The sequence below is a fragment of the Teleopsis dalmanni genome, chromosome 1, assembly GCF_002237135.1.
Source record: "Teleopsis dalmanni isolate 2A chromosome 1, ASM223713v2, whole genome shotgun sequence".
Taxonomy (NCBI): domain Eukaryota; kingdom Metazoa; phylum Arthropoda; class Insecta; order Diptera; family Diopsidae; genus Teleopsis; species Teleopsis dalmanni.
In genome coordinates, this window is record NC_051846.1 from 212544835 (window position 1) to 212563010 (window position 18176).

General features: G+C 29.5%; 1 protein-coding gene across 3 annotated transcripts in view; it reads left to right on the top strand.

Annotated features, from left to right (window-relative positions):
• Positions 1 to 18176, top strand: part of LOC119671804 (ras-related protein Ral-a) — a 28812-nt gene that overhangs the window by 9966 nt on the left and 670 nt on the right. For 2 of the 3 annotated variants that reach the window (XM_038082596.1, XM_038082597.1), the window contains exons 2-5: positions 10060 to 10321; positions 10380 to 10540; positions 14091 to 14265; positions 17013 to 17136. In XM_038082596.1, coding sequence (XP_037938524.1) covers positions 10169 to 10321; positions 10380 to 10540; positions 14091 to 14265; positions 17013 to 17129 — 606 coding nt within the window. In that variant the 5' untranslated portion in view covers positions 10060 to 10168 and the 3' untranslated portion in view covers positions 17130 to 17136. The remainder of the gene's footprint in view (positions 1 to 10059; positions 10322 to 10379; positions 10541 to 14090; positions 14266 to 17012; positions 17137 to 18176) is intronic. The other variant, XM_038082598.1, reaches the window with a different exon arrangement.

The following is an 18176-nucleotide window of genomic DNA, read 5'->3' on the forward strand; positions in this document are numbered from 1 at the left end:
ATTTCGGTATCTCTCAATTCGTAATTGAAAATCATATATTCTACTAAGAGCAATGGAAGAGCATCTTTGTTGAAAAAAAAAACGAAATTTCCAACTTCCTAAAGAGGATACTTAGTTCTTATTTCAATTTATCTAAATTTCATAATTTGCTCAATTTTAATTAAATCCACAAAATTTTAAATCTTTTTAAGTAAGTAAGTAGTAATTTTGACGTCATTAATTTAAAAAAATAGAATTCAGGCCAATTTTTCAGTTCCCATTTGCTTTCTCGAATAATGTTATGTTGTTCCGCTTAATGCTGCAAGCAAACAAACTTCAAAAATGTAAACTGCTGTACTCTCTGAGCTTGTAAGAAAAGCCACTTCTTTTAATTTAAAACATTACGTCTTCAAAAAGCCGCTAGTTTTGCTTCGCACGCAATTCTTAACGTTGGCAAAAAAATGAAAAAAGCGTAGATAACCTTTTTCTTCATTCATTTTTAATGTGGCTGTTCTCGGTTTAACCAAAAAATACAATAGTTACAGAAATAAATACACAAGCAAATCATTCATTATACCCCCAAACACGCAAATAGGCAAGTCAACAAATTCGGTTGAGACTGATGGGCAGACAGACTGACTTACAGACTTACCGACTTACAGACCAAAAGACGGCTAGGCAGGCAAGATAGAGAAACAAACAAACTTTAAAGTTCATTGTATTTTACTAAATTTACCGCTAAGACAAGACGACAACAACAAAGCTCAGCTTAACAACCAGCGCTCAACTCAGCGTTCAGTGCTTAAGGCGAAAAGCGAATACCGAAAAGTGCATGATTTGTAGACGTCTGAGCTCACGTGAAATACCTCTCAGCCTTAGTTTAGGCGTTCGTTTGTTCCCAAGAGAAACTACACACAATGCATCGTCGTTGAAGTCGGGTTTGTTGGTTTGTTGGTTTGTTGACTGGGTAAATGCCTTTACCACGGTCAATGCTGATATGAAGACACACCGTGCTTTAAATTCATATCGACGACGAATGAAATTTGTTCTCCGGGAAGCGTGAAGTGTGAAGTGAACTTCTCACATGCCACGATATTTCTAGGCTAATTTTAATAGCTGAACGCGTTCATTGTACGCGGAACGCCGAAAACAGCGAAGACGGAAAATTGGTGTTACCGTGTTTACTGTTAAAAGTGCTTAATTATATAATAATCTTTAATAATCTATAATTATACACTTTAATAGAATTTCATATCAAATGCTGAGTTCACTTCGAATTAAAATTTAAACAAAAGGGGCAAAGTATCTCCGTTTAAAATATTTTCTCATTTTTGTTGTTAAATCGCTCAATTAATTTCGTTTGCTTAAAATAAACAATTTTCAATAATTTTGCAATATTTTGAATTTAATTGTTTTTTATTTTTTCAATTTCTATTTTAAAATTTTAGATCTTAGACTCATTCTTACACAGTCCAACATAAGATACATATTTCGTGTTGAATTATAATTGTTGATTTATATTTTATTAATATTCTCTGTAATTTTGTATCTGGTTTTTACTTTTCATTCAAAGATATTAAAAGGAAATGGAAAGTTATTTAATTGTCTTGCAGTCGTAAATAAATTCTTAAATAACTATTCTTTTGTGTATATTTTTTTGTTTTAAATACTGAATTAAAAATATTTATGTAAATTGCTTTAAACAACGAAAATGTTTAATTATTGTTCTTCGTTGTTTAAGAAAACAATGTAGAAAAATAAAGTGAAAAGCTGAAAGCTTCAACAATAAAGTAAAAAATTTTGGCCCAGTTTCACATAAGATTGAACTAATAGACAGACTATATGACTTGATGCATTAGCTTCTTTGAATTAGTGATTGTGTATTTGTTTGAAAAAGTCTTCATTATTTTCATTACTTCGACCTTTTAACGATTACTGCCAAAATGCTGTAGTGAGAGAACAGAATCTAATCTGTTCTCTCAATACCCAACATTCGCTCACTTGTTTACAGTCTTTTTGCTATAACATAATTAATCACTGCCTTAAATCCCTAATATTTGGTTTATAATAATACCTTAGTGTACTTTCAAAAATGTCTACAATCACGTTGTAACTGAATTTATATATATCATCACATCGGGTGCGTTTTTCGGGGTTTAAGCCAATTGACCACAGTTAGACGAGCTACCATTGGATTTATATATCTTTCTAGCGTTCCAGTATGTCAAAATATATTGTCGAGACCTTTAGTTCAGCCTTATTAATTATTCACTACCTATCTATCATGAAATTAAAAGCCATTTCATGTTATTTTTAAGATCCTAGATAATTAAATCACATATAACTGTGTGCGTAGAACCCATAGATATGCTTTTTTCTAATTCTACAAACAACTGTAATATTGAGTATTAAAAAATAAACATAATCATTGTGCGTGTTTATCTATAGTGTAAAGACCTATTAGTAAATCAAGACTAACGACTATGACAGTTTATAACACATCTCATGCATCTAAAGTTTAAATGAAGTAGTGGCCTATGAATTGTGGATCTCTCCAATATGTGATTTAAACAAAATATAGGAAGGATACCTTGCAGTTACCCAATGATATTTTGATTTTCGTTCTATGGTACCTTAGCTGCGGTTATAATTATTAGTTGTATTAATTTGGCATTATATAGTAATAGTTGAAAAATATTATTAATTTCCTAAAATGCACTTTAGAACCGCCCACCATTACATGAAGTAATATTATGTCATATATTTGTATATCCCCATATCCTATATACTTAATTGATAGCTCAACTTGAAATATTTGAACATGTGTCCAATTTTTGAATTCATCAGTTTATATGTATTTTCGTCGAATGTCTTCGTATTCTATTTAAACTGCAAGTTTTTTTGTAGAAATTTTTTAAATTAATGTTGTTGTCATCACCCGTGTTATTCTTCGATTCCTGGAACATATTGTTTGGAACTGGAACTGGTGCTGTGAAGAACACTTGCTCGTCCATAACAAATTAGATCTGTGTGCTTCATGAGTTGAGTTTTCTCAACTAATGGTTTTTGGAGATTAGGGATACGTTACTGATGGTTGGGGATGGGTAGAAATTGTTATTATGTTCTTAACCTCCATAGGAATTTAGGAACCAAAATCGAGTAGCCCATTTAAGAACATTGCTACTTATCAATATTTATAAAATTAATTACTATAAATCCAGTTAGACAACTAATCATATTATTAGTAATTGCACTACAATTATTTGATCATATTATTTATTATGCTATAGTTGAGAAGTCTAAATAGTCACTAACAAATAACAAAAAAAAAAATAAGAGGAAAATTAGTGAAAATATTTAAAAACAAATTGGAAAATGCTTTTATTTTTGGGAAGTTGCGTGCATATCTGATGGATGCCAACATTTCGAGTCAAAGCAAAATTTGATTAATTATTTTTGTTTTGTTGCTGCTGTAATGTTTTTCTGTTTAAACAGTGACTCAATCAACAAACCAATTTTTCCTCAAGACTTTTCAATATTTCAGTCCAAACAAAATCGCATTGAAAATACCAGTATTTCTCTAAACAAATTCTCTTTACTTCGATTGGCGTCGGTTTTAAAGCAAAATAAACAAATGCTTTCTTTTTTCAACGTTTAACAAATGTTTTGCAACCGAAATCAGTTTGTTGATAATGAATAACTAAAAAGTTTGTTTCCTTCTGAGTTAGCCGCAAAAAATCGAATGACCGAGTTCCACTAATTAATCATCGCCAGCGAATCCAGAGATACGGTAAAAATTGATATGACGCGGGCGGCGGTTTCTTTCTCGTTTGTACAGAAAACAAAAGTTTTTAAATTAATTTTTTTTGTACATTTTTTTTTGTTTATTTTGGCGGTTGTCAATGTAATTGAATTTAATTCGATTTTATTTTCGATTATTCGGAATTCTTACACATACTTGTCTTGTGCTTTACGCATTTAAAGTACTATTTTAATTGTATCTATCGACATATCATAGCATAGTCATAAAAGGGAATACTCTATTTTTTTAATAGATATCGTTTTTGATTACTCATACCAAAAGCATTTTGTGCTTTAATGTTTTCTAAGTTGGCTTTATCTTAGTTTTGCTTCAAAAACTCATATGATTCCCTATATATATAAAAACATATGTACAAGAGGGGAAAAGTTTATCAACTTAATTTAAACGATTTATTATTATTGACTTATTATCTAAAAAAACAATAATACCACCAAAAAAAAGTGGTATTTCTATTCTAAAAAAATAAGCGATGAGAAATATTAAACAAAATTGTAAAAGACATCGATGAACAACATAGTTAACGTTTCAAAAATGTAGCAAATTGACAAGCAGCCACACAGCAAATGAAACACCAGAAGGACATGGACATAGTGCGTGTTGAGAGAGAGAGACATTTTGACATTTGAACGCAAATTTTGGTTAGCATCTAATTTCGATTAGCTTAGCAATACTTGGAGATCCAGGAAATGGAATATGAAATTTGTGTTATACAGTAGTAGAACCGAGAACTTCACTTAACTCAACAGTTTTATTCAACTTTTTATCAATGACTGCTGCCTCATATGATTTCTTAAAGCAATGGTTGTCAGAATATATTAGTAACATGGTATAGCAGATACGATTTAATCTATCCAAAATAGAATGGGGGTATGTGTTACTCGTTGTAAAAAGCAAATACTTATATTTCTAAATAATTTTTCAAATAGAAGTTTTGAGCATGGACATAGTCGCTAAGGGAAACGAACTAGCAGATACGATTGCCAGAAAAGTCTCTAAAATGTATGTAACCAACATATCAGTATAAACCTCGGTATTGTTATTTGTATCAACCTAATCAAGTTATTAGATTTTCTTCTTCTTCCCTTTTGATATTAATATTTATTAAAAACGATTTCATACCAAATAATCTGAATAAAATTTCTATATTTCATAGTCTTTTGTATTTTTTGTTTTTGAAAATAAATAAATTACGTGGTTTCACACATAAACCCTTTTTATGTTTATTAAAATAATTGAATTTTCATAAAATTTAATAAAATTTGTTCCAAAATAAATATTTTTCAGTGGTTAAACTGCTATTCGGTGTAGTTTCACATCTCAGCGTGTCACACCTTGAAATACTTCAAACTATACATGCTGTGTACCTCATGAATTTATACGAGTACGTGTTTTATCGAGAATGTGACCCAAAATACTCTAGGTTAGTTTCGTTGGCAGTGATGTCTGATGTCTGATGTTACCTAAGTTAGCAAAACCACAGAATTCCAAACTAAAATGTGTTGACAAAGTATTGTATCTCACAGCAAATGTGAGCTGCAAAACACGGTTTAACTCCAATTCAAACAAAGCCGCAACGAGTTCAGTTGCTGCAGTTGAGACCTCAAATTACGAATAATTTTTTCGACATTTTTAGAAATAAAATTATTTCAATTTGAATATTTTTTTAGCTTTGTTGGTTAGTTTCACAAATTGGTTTCGTACAAGCATCTAAAATCTATTTTTTATGGAAGTAATTTTCGATCAGATTTTCTATTCTAGTTTCAATATAAGGTTGTATACGTACTAGCTTTTATCATTGAAATAATTTGCTATACGAACAAACTATTTGGCGATTATGAATATCTCATACGAATATGAGATTAGAAAAACAATTCTGAATATACAGTAATCCCCTCTATAACGCTATAGATTGGTTCCGCGTTATAGGGGTATTCCCGTATACCCCGTATGCACACGTGTAAAGGTACGCGAAGCTAATTATGAACTGCACAAATATTACGGAATTGAAATCGCGTAATATGAAAAAGCGTTATAAGTGTATCGTGTTATATAGAGGCATTACTGTATTGAGTTTTATAAACTTTTTTGTTTTGGAGTAGGTGGAAAGCACCATAAGTAAGATTGATAGGTATGACTCAAGAAAACTACGTCAAAAAAATAAATTGTGAAAGATTCCAATCCACTTCTGTAAAGGGTCATTGGTTGAAACCCTCAGCCATCAAGGGTAGATAATACAGGTTAGAAGACGTAATATTTAGAAAGTTAAATCCATGTAAGCCAGCGAGCATGAACTAAAGCTTAAGGTGTGTTATGCGGCTCATTAAAATAAAATGCAAAAAATTGAAACTTGCGTCTCATGATTCGAATTATTTGCTGCAAAATGGACTCTCCAAACAGATTATACTATTGTTGTACTGTTATACTGTTGTTGTTGTTACCCATGAAGATCTATATATCAGGAAACATAAAAAGAATTACAATAATGATGCTTGGATTAGGATGTGATTGGGTAAAGGTAGACAAGTGGTTCTAGGAGTAGCCTGGCTCACGTTTCGAAGCAACTCGTCCAACGAGCCGTCCAATTGCTCCACACCACTTCCAATAGGGACTATACAGGTAGTTTCAACTTTACAAACTTATCTTTTATATCCGGACATTTGGACTATTTCAAAAATTCGAGACATCCGAATATGAACAGCATTTGTATTAGAACTAGACTTGAGCTTTAGGCCTCGAAAATTAGTCATATATGAATATCAACAACAGGTGTAGACTAATTTGTTTTTTTAATTTTCACATGTTGATGTTATTCCTCATTTTCACACATATCTGTTTTAAATTTCATAATTGTCTCTCATTTTTATTATTTTTAATGAACCTAAATTCAAATAAAAAATTTGTTTAAAATTTTCTAGTTTTCGTTAAGAATTTTAACTGTTTAAGGTGTGGCTTCGATTTTTTCATATTGAAAAATTTATGTCGTAGCTGCGGTGAAGTTTTTCATGTTTTTAATTTTTAATCTTTTTTTTTAAATAATAAATGTTAATTAAGAGATATTTGTTGCTTGAGAAAAGCTGATAAATTGGTATGAGTAATTATTAGTATGACGTGAAATGAAGTATGAGTAAGATTATTTGTTATCTGAAGATGAATTTTTTTATTAACTTTTTCTATATTCTAATTAAAAACTGTTTCAAATTTTATATCAACAATGAGTGATTAAACAAACAATTCATTTCTATTAAAGAAAAATTATAAATATGTTTTACAACTTCTTTATCTCTAATATATTCCATTTAAGTTTAACTAAAGCTTTCAATGGAGCTTAAATTGCTAAATATATCAAAACTATCAATTTGAACAGATCCTTTTAAAATAAATGATTCCTTTTATTATCTGCAACTACTTTAAAAACTCATAGAGAAAATGATAATAAATTTTTTCTATACCACATATATATTTGAAGACTTTAGTCTTCAAATTGTAACAAAAGTTGCTTCATTGTCCTTAAAAATGTGGGAGTGGTACAAGTGATCATAGTTAGGTAACTACAGACTTTCCTGAAACTTTTGCTTTATTGTAGAGAATTTTATTTTAATTATATGTTTTGTACCTGTAGTGATGTTGATCATTACACATGCTCCTCTTTGACAGATTAAAAGAATGAAATTGACACAAGATCAGATATGACAGAATTTTTCTACTTCATGTGACAAGAAGATAGTAGAGGAATAAAGGCATGATTACGGTTCTAGGCGCTCTGTTGTGCCAGCAACAAATTCTTTGTGAACTGTGGATTGTAAATTAAAAGATGCCAGTTACTCATCGAATGTCAACGCTTTCAATTCACATAATATATAATATTGAGTAGATTATACTGAATCTATTAGGATAGAATCATATGTACATATACATACAATTATTGATAAAAAAAATTGAACCACTTTCTCTCGAAACTTGAAAATCATATACGAGTAGTTACATATATCACCATCTCTTCACATAATTTGAAAACGCTTTAATCCGTAAAGTCATTCTTTGCAAAATTCACATTTAAAGCATAATCTGCACATACGGCTGAGTAGAAAATCGATTAATGTTTACCTGATCGAAATAAAAACATGAAGTTAAAGTAATTTTTTTCAAGTTCCAATTAAAATTTCTATTTCGATATCAGTCGTAGTAAATGTGATAAATGTGATAAATGTGATATTTATTTATCTCCCTTTCCTGTCTGTTTTTATTATTGCACCATCAATCTCTGGCGTTCAATGCATACTCGTTGTAAACTACAAGCAACTGCCTGACTCACAGCGCATTTATTAGATTGTTTACTTGAGATACTTTTGTGCAGCTGCATTTCAAGATGAAAAAGGAAACAACGACGTGTGTGAACTTACATCGATAGGCAATTTTCATTTTTTAGCAGATAAAAATCCGTATAAAAATCCAGCTTACGTGTTCAGTGTTTCAAAGGCCGTTTTATTTCGATTTGCTTATTACACGGAATAATTTTGTGTACTTTGGAAGTCCAACCACTTCGAGAGAAACGTGTTTCGTTTTTATATGCAATATCTTTCAAGCTTCCACATTTATTGTAGATTAATAAATATATCGGACAACAGTTCGAGAAATGCACACCTGAAAGAGTTCATTCAACTTAGCCAGTTGGCTAAGTCACAATTCAGAGTTTTCATTCACTTGCCTTCCAAATTGTTCACAAATCTAATTCGATCGCAAATTATAAATTTTCTAAATCGTTTTTTGCTGGTTCATAAATGTTTTAAATGTTATCTAAATTATGCCTCGTATCGCATCTATAATTTGTGTTTTTTGACTTTACTACTCTTAAAACCTTTTTCATTTCATATTTTTGGCATGTGTTGTGATTAATCGATCACAGTTTGTTTTTGAAATCAAACTTTATTGTCGCCAATATTCACTCATTTGCATTTCATTTACAAAAACTTTGATTTATTCGCAAAATTACTAAATATGACTTATGACTATTATGATGTTTACAAATAGAAATGATGAATATCAGAAAAATCTTGATTAACATGCTTTTGTTAATTTTTATAATAGTATACATCCGAATAACATTTCACTGTCTATAAAGTATAAATATCTGATAAATCAAACGTTAAAAATATCTCATAATATGAACGTTGATGAGGAAGCGATTGAGTTGGGGAAGTATAGTATAACATGGAACAGCGATGTATGTGTATAAGGTGGGGTCTAAAGTAATGAGGACTTTTCAAACATAGTGAGGGTCAACTATTAGCAATTACATGAGTTGATGACGTAGGTCCATTATTGATTTAATATCGATAATTCTTGAGTACCAATATATTTGTGTTATTGCCACAATAAACACAAAAATTCTTCGATGTTTATCTTTCTCCTTATTAGAACTTTAACAATATACAATGAAGATTTGTATATTCTCTTATAATGATTTTATTTATTTATTGACAAGAAAACGTAGAGTTCTTGTAGTAACTTAAACAAGGACTATGTAGATCTGCTTAAATTTGTTACGATCGGTTATGATTCAACAATAAGTCATATGATTATAATAGGCGCTACCATAAAAGAAATCACGGAACATATATTACAAGTATGTCACCGACAAGTTCTCTCCAGACAAAGAATTAACTCTGAATAAGATTAACTTAGACAAATGAAAATTTACATATAAAAGTTGATTAGGATTAACAAATGAGATGAAGAAACTTTCTTTGGTTTCTATTCAAATATCTTTCTTCTATTCATTTACTGTATGTCAAAAATAGGCGGTAAGTCCCAATTGTTCTGGAGCAGAGTTCTTAATAAAGCTAATTATAGTAAAAATAAAATAATAATTCACTCAGTACATTATTTAATCAAAAATATTTTATTAAAAATGATAAAAGTTTTTTGTGTTTCTAAATAATTTGCAACAAAAAAGAGAAGAAGTAATGCCGGCAAAAGAGAACTCAAAGTTTATTCAACCGACTTTTTGAATAGCACATGTAACCATAAAAGTACAACTAATTAATAATAAAAAAAGTTTGAAATATGGCAAATGGCCAATAATTACTTTATGGCCGGCCGGCTGTGTAGTGTTCACCGCTGTTCGTAGTATTGTGTGCAGTTTTTAAGTATCTTATGTTCTTAAAGACGAAACATATTCTTTCTGTTAAATAAAAATCAAAAAGTATGTCTTCTAAATTAGTTTAATAATATTTTTTCTTCTTTTACTCTATTTTCAGTTTTTATTTATTGCCACAACTGTTTCCTATTTCAAGATTCTGCATACTTTAGTCTAGTCCATAGCACACACTCCCTTTCCCTAGAACACAGTAGTAACCTCTAATAAATATGAGTAAAAAGCCTGCTGTTGGACCCGCGCTGCATAAGGTGATTATGGTGGGCAGCGGTGGTGTGGGTAAATCAGCGCTGACGTTACAGTTCATGTACGATGAATTCGTAGAGGATTACGAACCAACCAAAGCCGACAGTTATCGAAAAAAAGTAAGTTGGACATAATTTTTATTTGTAATTATTGAGTAAAATATGATTTTTGGATTAGGTTGTTTTAGATGGCGAAGAAGTACAAATAGATATACTGGACACAGCTGGTCAAGAAGACTATGCTGCCATAAGAGATAATTACTTCCGCAGTGGCGAAGGTTTTCTTTGTGTTTTTTCAATAACAGATGACGAAAGCTTCCAAGCTACACAAGAATTCAGGTGAGATACAGTTCCAGATCTCAATAATTACTAATCATAATAATTTAATAATAATAATTTAAGATAAAGTTAACATTTTTTATGTTAATAATAGTAATGCAATTTTATTTTTTTATTAATTTGTATAATAATGACGACGAATTCATATCCACTTATAACTGTTAGTATGACACCCATAATTAACATATGTGCATTATGTGTGTAATTAATTATTATATTGTTAATTCAACTATTTAATAAATAGTTGAGTTTTTTATTATTGAAAAGAAGGGATCGTGCTGTGCTACCTAAAAGATCTATTGTACCCCATAGACGGATTAGAATGTTTCTCCAAGTTCGATTTCTTTGTTGAAAAATAGTATAGAGCCTATCTTTTCTAGTCTTGAGTGCTTATAATCCATGAAATGCCCGCCTAGGTGTTTCTTCCGCTTGTGCATCAGTGCCGGGCACTTTCCAAGCACATGGACTGAGTCTGGGTTGGATTGAATTTCTAACTTCGATAGGTGATTATTCAATCTACAGTGACTGGTCAATAATTTCGCAATAATTTTATATTTTTTATACAAAATTATTAGTCAAACCGGACATAAGTATTCTCTATCACATGCAAATATTGTGCCTTTTCCTGTAAGGTAGACACTCTGCCACCGATTGTTGTTACAGCAGACGGACTCACACTAGTTGGCTGGAAACTCACACAAATTTTTTGAAAGGTGTGTTGTATAATAGAAAAAAAAAATCTCATTAAGAAAGCAGTAAATAGATATATGTGTGTGAAAATAAGGAATAAAATACAGCCTTAAGAATACTGTACAGCCTTAAAATGTTAATGTGCATAAAACACGAACCTCCGCTTCACTTCCTACTATCAAAGACATTAAGGCCAAGTAATATTGATTCATTAGAGTGTAGTTGGCACACAGCTGGTGTCGTATATTCATTACTATAAAATAGCGTAGATGTTAGTGAATATTTGCAAAAGGTTGGGGAGAATGGGCGTCACCTCCACACAAAGGCCACATTACTGTCATCAAAAGACTATCAGCATAAATTACGAAAATAAAGCAACAGGTTTAGGGGGGCACTCATTTCACTATTTCTTTATGATTATTATGATGTATGCTGAGTTGACTTTGGTTTGTAATTATCTTATTAAGTTAACATTATTTAAATATCTTACAAAGTATATTTTTATGATTCGTGCTATCGCCACATTTGAAAAAATAACTGAGTGGAGTAAATCATTTTCGTTACGAATACGTAGTGTTGAGTTGTTCACACATTACATATACGACCATTGCGTGAAAAATACTGAACACGAGTAATTCTTATCATTTGCCCGCAGGCCGTAGTATTGACATATAATAAAAAAATGTCTAATTTAGAGCATATGTACTCATTGTATTGTATAATACTAATATAGCGGAAATTAAGTTAATCTATATAATTCGCCAACCGTTCTTATCAGTTCACTCTAGGGCAAATTGACACATTGTCTGTCAGTTGTGTGTGGGTAGATCTTTTTATAACTGTGAATAATAACGTCAATGGCATTGTTTATTTTAAGATTAGTTTCACAATTAAGAAATGAAAAAACATAATTACTTTCTATATAATATAATAAAAATAATTGCCATATCTTTTTAGAATAATATTTAAAAAAATTCGTTTGAGGTACCAATGTCTCTTTGTAGTTTTAGAGTAATGTAAAGGAATCGCTTCTATATATATTATATATATTTATATATTAATTAATCTATATAATTATTAAGTATTTAATCGTTTTTAAATTAAGAAACTCTGACTTGGTACGAGTGAGTTATATTTCTAAACTTGATAATTATGTTATTAACACAGGTCTATATCAAATCACTTTCTTTATAATTATTATCTGTTTCCATTTATACTCTGTATAATTTTAACGTATCTACATATATCTATCTGTTGCTGCTCTTTGAAGTTCTACAACATTCTTTCTATTATTGTTGCTGTAATCTGTACTGGAAACCTGTCTTCCTTCTTCTTGTCGTCTAGAAAGAGAAATGGCTCCATGACGTATATCCGATTGCTTCTGCAACTAATTCAAAATTAATTTCATATACTTCTTAATTATAAGAACTATAATCTGTCAATTTTTCAAATGTGTTAATTTTTACGGGCAATCTGAATTCTATATGGGCAATATGTTTCTTGTCATGGGTAATAAGTCATGGTGTTATCAATGCAAACATTATATCGACTAATTGGGGTGGATGACATGTAAAGATTTTTTATTAGTGAAATCAATATAATAAGTTAAAAAGTCCATGTCTGGGGGAGTAATGATATCGGCTTATAAAGTAGTCGATTCTACTAAAACCTTTTATCAAATCGGCGTAACCAAAAAATCGAAATGATAGCATTTTATCTATTTATTTTTTGATTTTATTATGTTCTTATTCAAGAAATGTGCTTTAAAGTTTCTTATTTTGTTTGTATTTGTTGTCGTTCTTATTCTGCGACTATTTCCTAATTTTTTTACTCATTTTCTGTTCTTTGATTATAAGGAAATGTATCTAGTATTGTTAATTGACTTTTGAACAGCATTTTGGTTTATTGACAGCATTATTTTGTTGTGTTTAGCTTTGGGTAATTTTTCAAGGATTAAATCTATTAGGTTACAATGTACTAAAATATTCCATTCTAACATGAACACTGTTAGTGTTTCATTTTGAAGCTGCTGCATCCTTCCATTTATGTGAATGACTTTGATACTCGATTATTGAATCATAAAAACACACTAAAGTTTATTGTTTGAAAATAAGTAAAATAAAATAAAAACTCTTTTGTAATACTTTTGTTCCATTTAGTTAATTGTTGATATGAAAATATTTTCAGATATGACGTATGCACAATAAAATTTTAATTTTATGCATAATTAAGTAAACTCAAGAAAAAAATCTTGAAATCAATTAAGTACACGAACCGACACTTGAGTCAGTTTTCCACAGAAAATAAAATTTTTGCATAATTGTGAGATATTTTTCCTTCTCTGGAAGATCAAAACAAAGATTATTCATTGTATGCACGTCGGTTTGGGCATTTGTTGTTCAGATTGATGTATGCTTAGAAGAGGCCTTAGAGGCATGCATAACAGAATAGTGTGAAGAAAATTGCGTATGTGAGAACAGACACTCGTAGTCTTGCTCGGACGGACATGCAATTATCAACGAATTACAGTATCCGTTGCGTGGCATTAAATTTACGAATGCACAATTTCGCAAGCATAATATATGCAAGCAGCATTTCACTAATTCGACGAAGCACAGATGCAATTGTTGTGGACAACAAAATGCAAGCAATCAAATGCAGCTTGCAACAGAACAAAAGTACTAAAATTCGATGTACCAGATTATTTTTTTTTTTAAAAATATATATATTAGTTTCTGTTTCTTTTCTGATTTCTAGCAGTCATGAGTTCTGTAGTTTATCTATTAATAATTTCTATTTCTATCGTATAATATAAAATCCAATTATTAATACAATATCACTTTTAATTTTCACTGAACAGGGAACAAATCTTACGTGTTAAAAACGATGAAAGCATACCGTTCCTGTTGGTGGGCAACAAATGCGATTTGAATGATAAACGTAAAGTGCCGCTCAACGAATGCCAGACACGCGCCCAACAGTGGCAAGTGCCGTATGTGGAAACTTCTGCTAAAACACGCGAAAACGTCGACAAGGTAATCCAAAATAGTTTTCAGTATTTTGTATCATAAAATAAAATATGTTTATACATAGAATTAGTAATAATAAGAAATTGATTGATAATCAATTCGATAAGTTTTTCCCGCCAGTACCACCAGATCCTCCTTCGCGCACTCCTTTAATTCTGCATACATCTATCATCATTATTTTTTTTGTTAATGACCAAACTGCATCCTTTGCAGTATGGTTAGTATAATTTTTTTGTTGCAATTTGTATTTGTTGTTGTTGTCCTTGTATTGTGTTTTGTTTGTTTGTTGTTACTTTTTGTTGATACTACAAACGCAAAGCAAAAATTCAAAAAAAAAATTTTTTTATTAAAAGTCCTTTAACATCCTTAATATATATAATATACGTCACGCTCGCTCACACACCCAACACAAATATATGCAACATTTTAGCCGTAAGTTGAGCTTTATAGATACCATAGATCCATTTAGTCATATTGCTAGATACTGTACAACGCATACATTTATATATTAGATGTAAATGTTTTCATTTATAATTAAAATAAAACATAGTTTATAATTTATGTTTATAATAATTTATGTTTATTTATTGCTCTTAAAAATATTTGATATTTGTTTAATAAACTCTATTATTTGATATTAGAAACTTTATGTTCACTTAATTTATTTTAGCACTTGTGTTAGTCAGACAGTATAGAATTAATTATTATACGTTAATTTTATTTGTTGTTTATAATTTTTTATATTAAATGAATAGTAAAAGTTTTACCGTAAAAAAGGAGAGATAAATGATTATACAGAATATTTTGTTAGAATTATAACAAAATATTTATCTACAGATTCTACACTTATTCATAACTTGTACATAGATATACTCTAATGACATCTAAGAGAAGAATTAGTTGTATGGTCTTATAGAGTAGAATAGAGTAGAAATCACGAATAAAATAGTGCTGTAGTACGACAGAGTTAAAGAAGATTTTAAATTTAAATAATAATAAACTAAAACCAGAGTTAAGTGATGTAGGTGGTAATATCGTTATTATTATTGAAATTAAAAGTAAGGATTTTTTAAACTGTTGTTGTATATGCAAGTTATGATAGAACAAATCTACCAAATATTAGAGCAACGCTGTCTGAAAATATACCACAAAAGAATAGATTCTCTTCGACATTCAATAAGGAGTGGTGTCAATCTGCTTGCAATTTATTATTTAATATTTAAATGCGAGACTATCATCGGTATCCATTAGATTCTCTCCGACATTCAATAAGGAATGGTGCCAATTTGCTTGCACTTTATTATTAAATAGTTAAACGCGCGACTATCATAGGTACCCATAATAGAGGCAATGATTAAATATTCATAAGATTATTTTGCGGTTCTCGTTCTTAGAAGGAAGAGAACTTTTTCTACTCTGAAGCAGTGGCAGTCATTAATTCTGTCAACTTAATATGACTGTTAATGTTTGTATTAGAAATAGAAACCAAATAGTTTACTATTGATGACCATGGGTCCAATGTTTTGCTAAAATTTTTTCCAACTTTACGAACTCTAAAGCCTCTAAGCATTTTAATAGTGCAGGACATTAACATAGGAGATGCTTCAAAGTCTCCTTTATTTCGAACTCCCTTCATTTCCTCCATATGTCACTATTGGTAATTCTTATTTTGTACTAGTATGGCTGCCGTAGTAATAATAATAACAATAAAATGTGTAATGTATCAATTGATTCATCAACTCAATTTAATTTTTTCAAACGGACTGTTGTATTGTTTTTACTTTCAAATTATACAACAAACGGTTATAATTAGTCTAAGGTCTTCCAATATTTCGCAGGTGTGTATCACCACTCTTAAAAGGGACATAGAATGCAAAAAAAAATTTATTTATTTGGAGGTAGTTATGTGTGAATAAATCGCATTTAAGTGATATCAGATTAGCATGTTCTGAGAGATTCTGAAGATATATATTTCCCATTTTTTTATTTGCTATTAATTAAAATGTGACATAATGCCAATATAAATTTACCACATTAATTAGGCGGCATGACTAAGATGACATATATTAAAGGAACACATAACTATTTTTTATATCTTCGATAGATTACAAAAACAACAACAACTAACTAACTTTTGACGTGTTTTTCGTAATATTTTTTAGATGTTCATAATAGGTTTAATTTTAAATAGTCATTCTAATATAATATATTTCTACTAATTGCGTATATATGTATATTTATGAAGCATATTGTATAACTATTTTCATATCTTAACATTTATTTTATTTTATTTAATTTATTAATTAATCTTTTTGTTACTTTGCGAACGTTGAACTATTCTGATATTAACCAACTGCAACTTTATCTCAAATGAATTAAATATCTTATGTTTATTATAAATTATAGTGTTATGTTTGCTAACTGTTAGTGTGATTATCATTATCATCATATTTTTTTAAGTTTATCTTATAATTTATGTTTATGAATTCAAATAAAACTGGCATCATTAACCTAGAAACAAACAAACATGAGAAAAACAAACAAAAGTAATAAATTTTTTTATTTTGTTTAATATTAGTTAAGTTAATATTAGTGTTTTTAGTTGTTGTATTCGTATTAAGCCTTAGATTAAACTGCTTTTTATATTAAAAACATAAAAATTACTACACTGCTTTTATATACAATATGTGTTTTGTTTTTTGTTCTTGTTTTCTTCTCTTTCTTCTTGTTCTTCTTCTTCTCGTCTCATCCAGGTATTTTTTGATTTGATGCGCGAAATAAGATCACGCAAGACCGAAGATTCAAAAGCGACAAGTGGGCGTGCAAAAGACAGATGCAAGAAGCGGAGACTTAAGTGTACACTACTTTAGGCAATAGGTGTGCCATTAACATAAAATACTAAACAATACTAAATTATTGCATACGCAAAAAAAAAATATATATATATGTATATATATATATATATATGTATATATATTTAAACAATAAGAAACTTTTTTGCTCAAGTAGTCTTAGTATAAATAATTAAAATATTTAATTGGCAAATCTCATTATTTTTTGTGATCTTCAAATATTCAAAATTATCTATATTTTATTTTTATTATTTTGTAATTTAATTTATTTTTTAATTCTGAAACTATTTTTCGTTTTTGGTTTTGGTTATTAAAATGAAGCAACATGAAGCAAAGCTCTAAGAGCAATAATTGTTAAGCTTTGTTTCCACTATTCAATCACTTAACCCATTGAGTTAACTGGATATGCATGGAACTAACAACGTTTAAGATTTTGTAAATATAAAATGGAAAAGTAGAAATTTTTATGAAGTTGAAAAATAACTCCCAACTTTATCCTGAAAACTAACCTAATCTTTATTTACTAGCTAATAGTTCATCTATCTATTTGCCTCCCTCTTTGACTTTACATTTCTTCTATATTCAATATTCTAAGTTAAGTTTAAGATATCGATTAATTACTTCAAATAATTTAAAACTTAAGTCAAAGTCACTTGGTTTGGCAATATATATTCATGTAATCACAATGAACCCGCTATTGAGCTTAAGATCTAAAATATTTATTTCGATTTATATGTAACATAAATCGGTATCGCTAGAGAAACAACCATCGTTTTACCAAAGCGGGCTTTGGTAAAACGTCTGCCTTTACATATTCATATCACTAAGTGGATTTAGTGTTTCGATTGCCACACACGCTGGAACTAAGTTTTATAAAACATCTATTGATATTCTCTTTAAATGGATTAAAAAAAAATATAAAAATATAAATTTTTAAAACTAATTACTTTGATTTAATTAAGATATTTAGATAAACGATTATGTATCGCTTCGTTAGAACTTTTGTATATATAGTAATTATTACATAATTGTTAACATATTTGCTAAAATACTGCACACAATTCA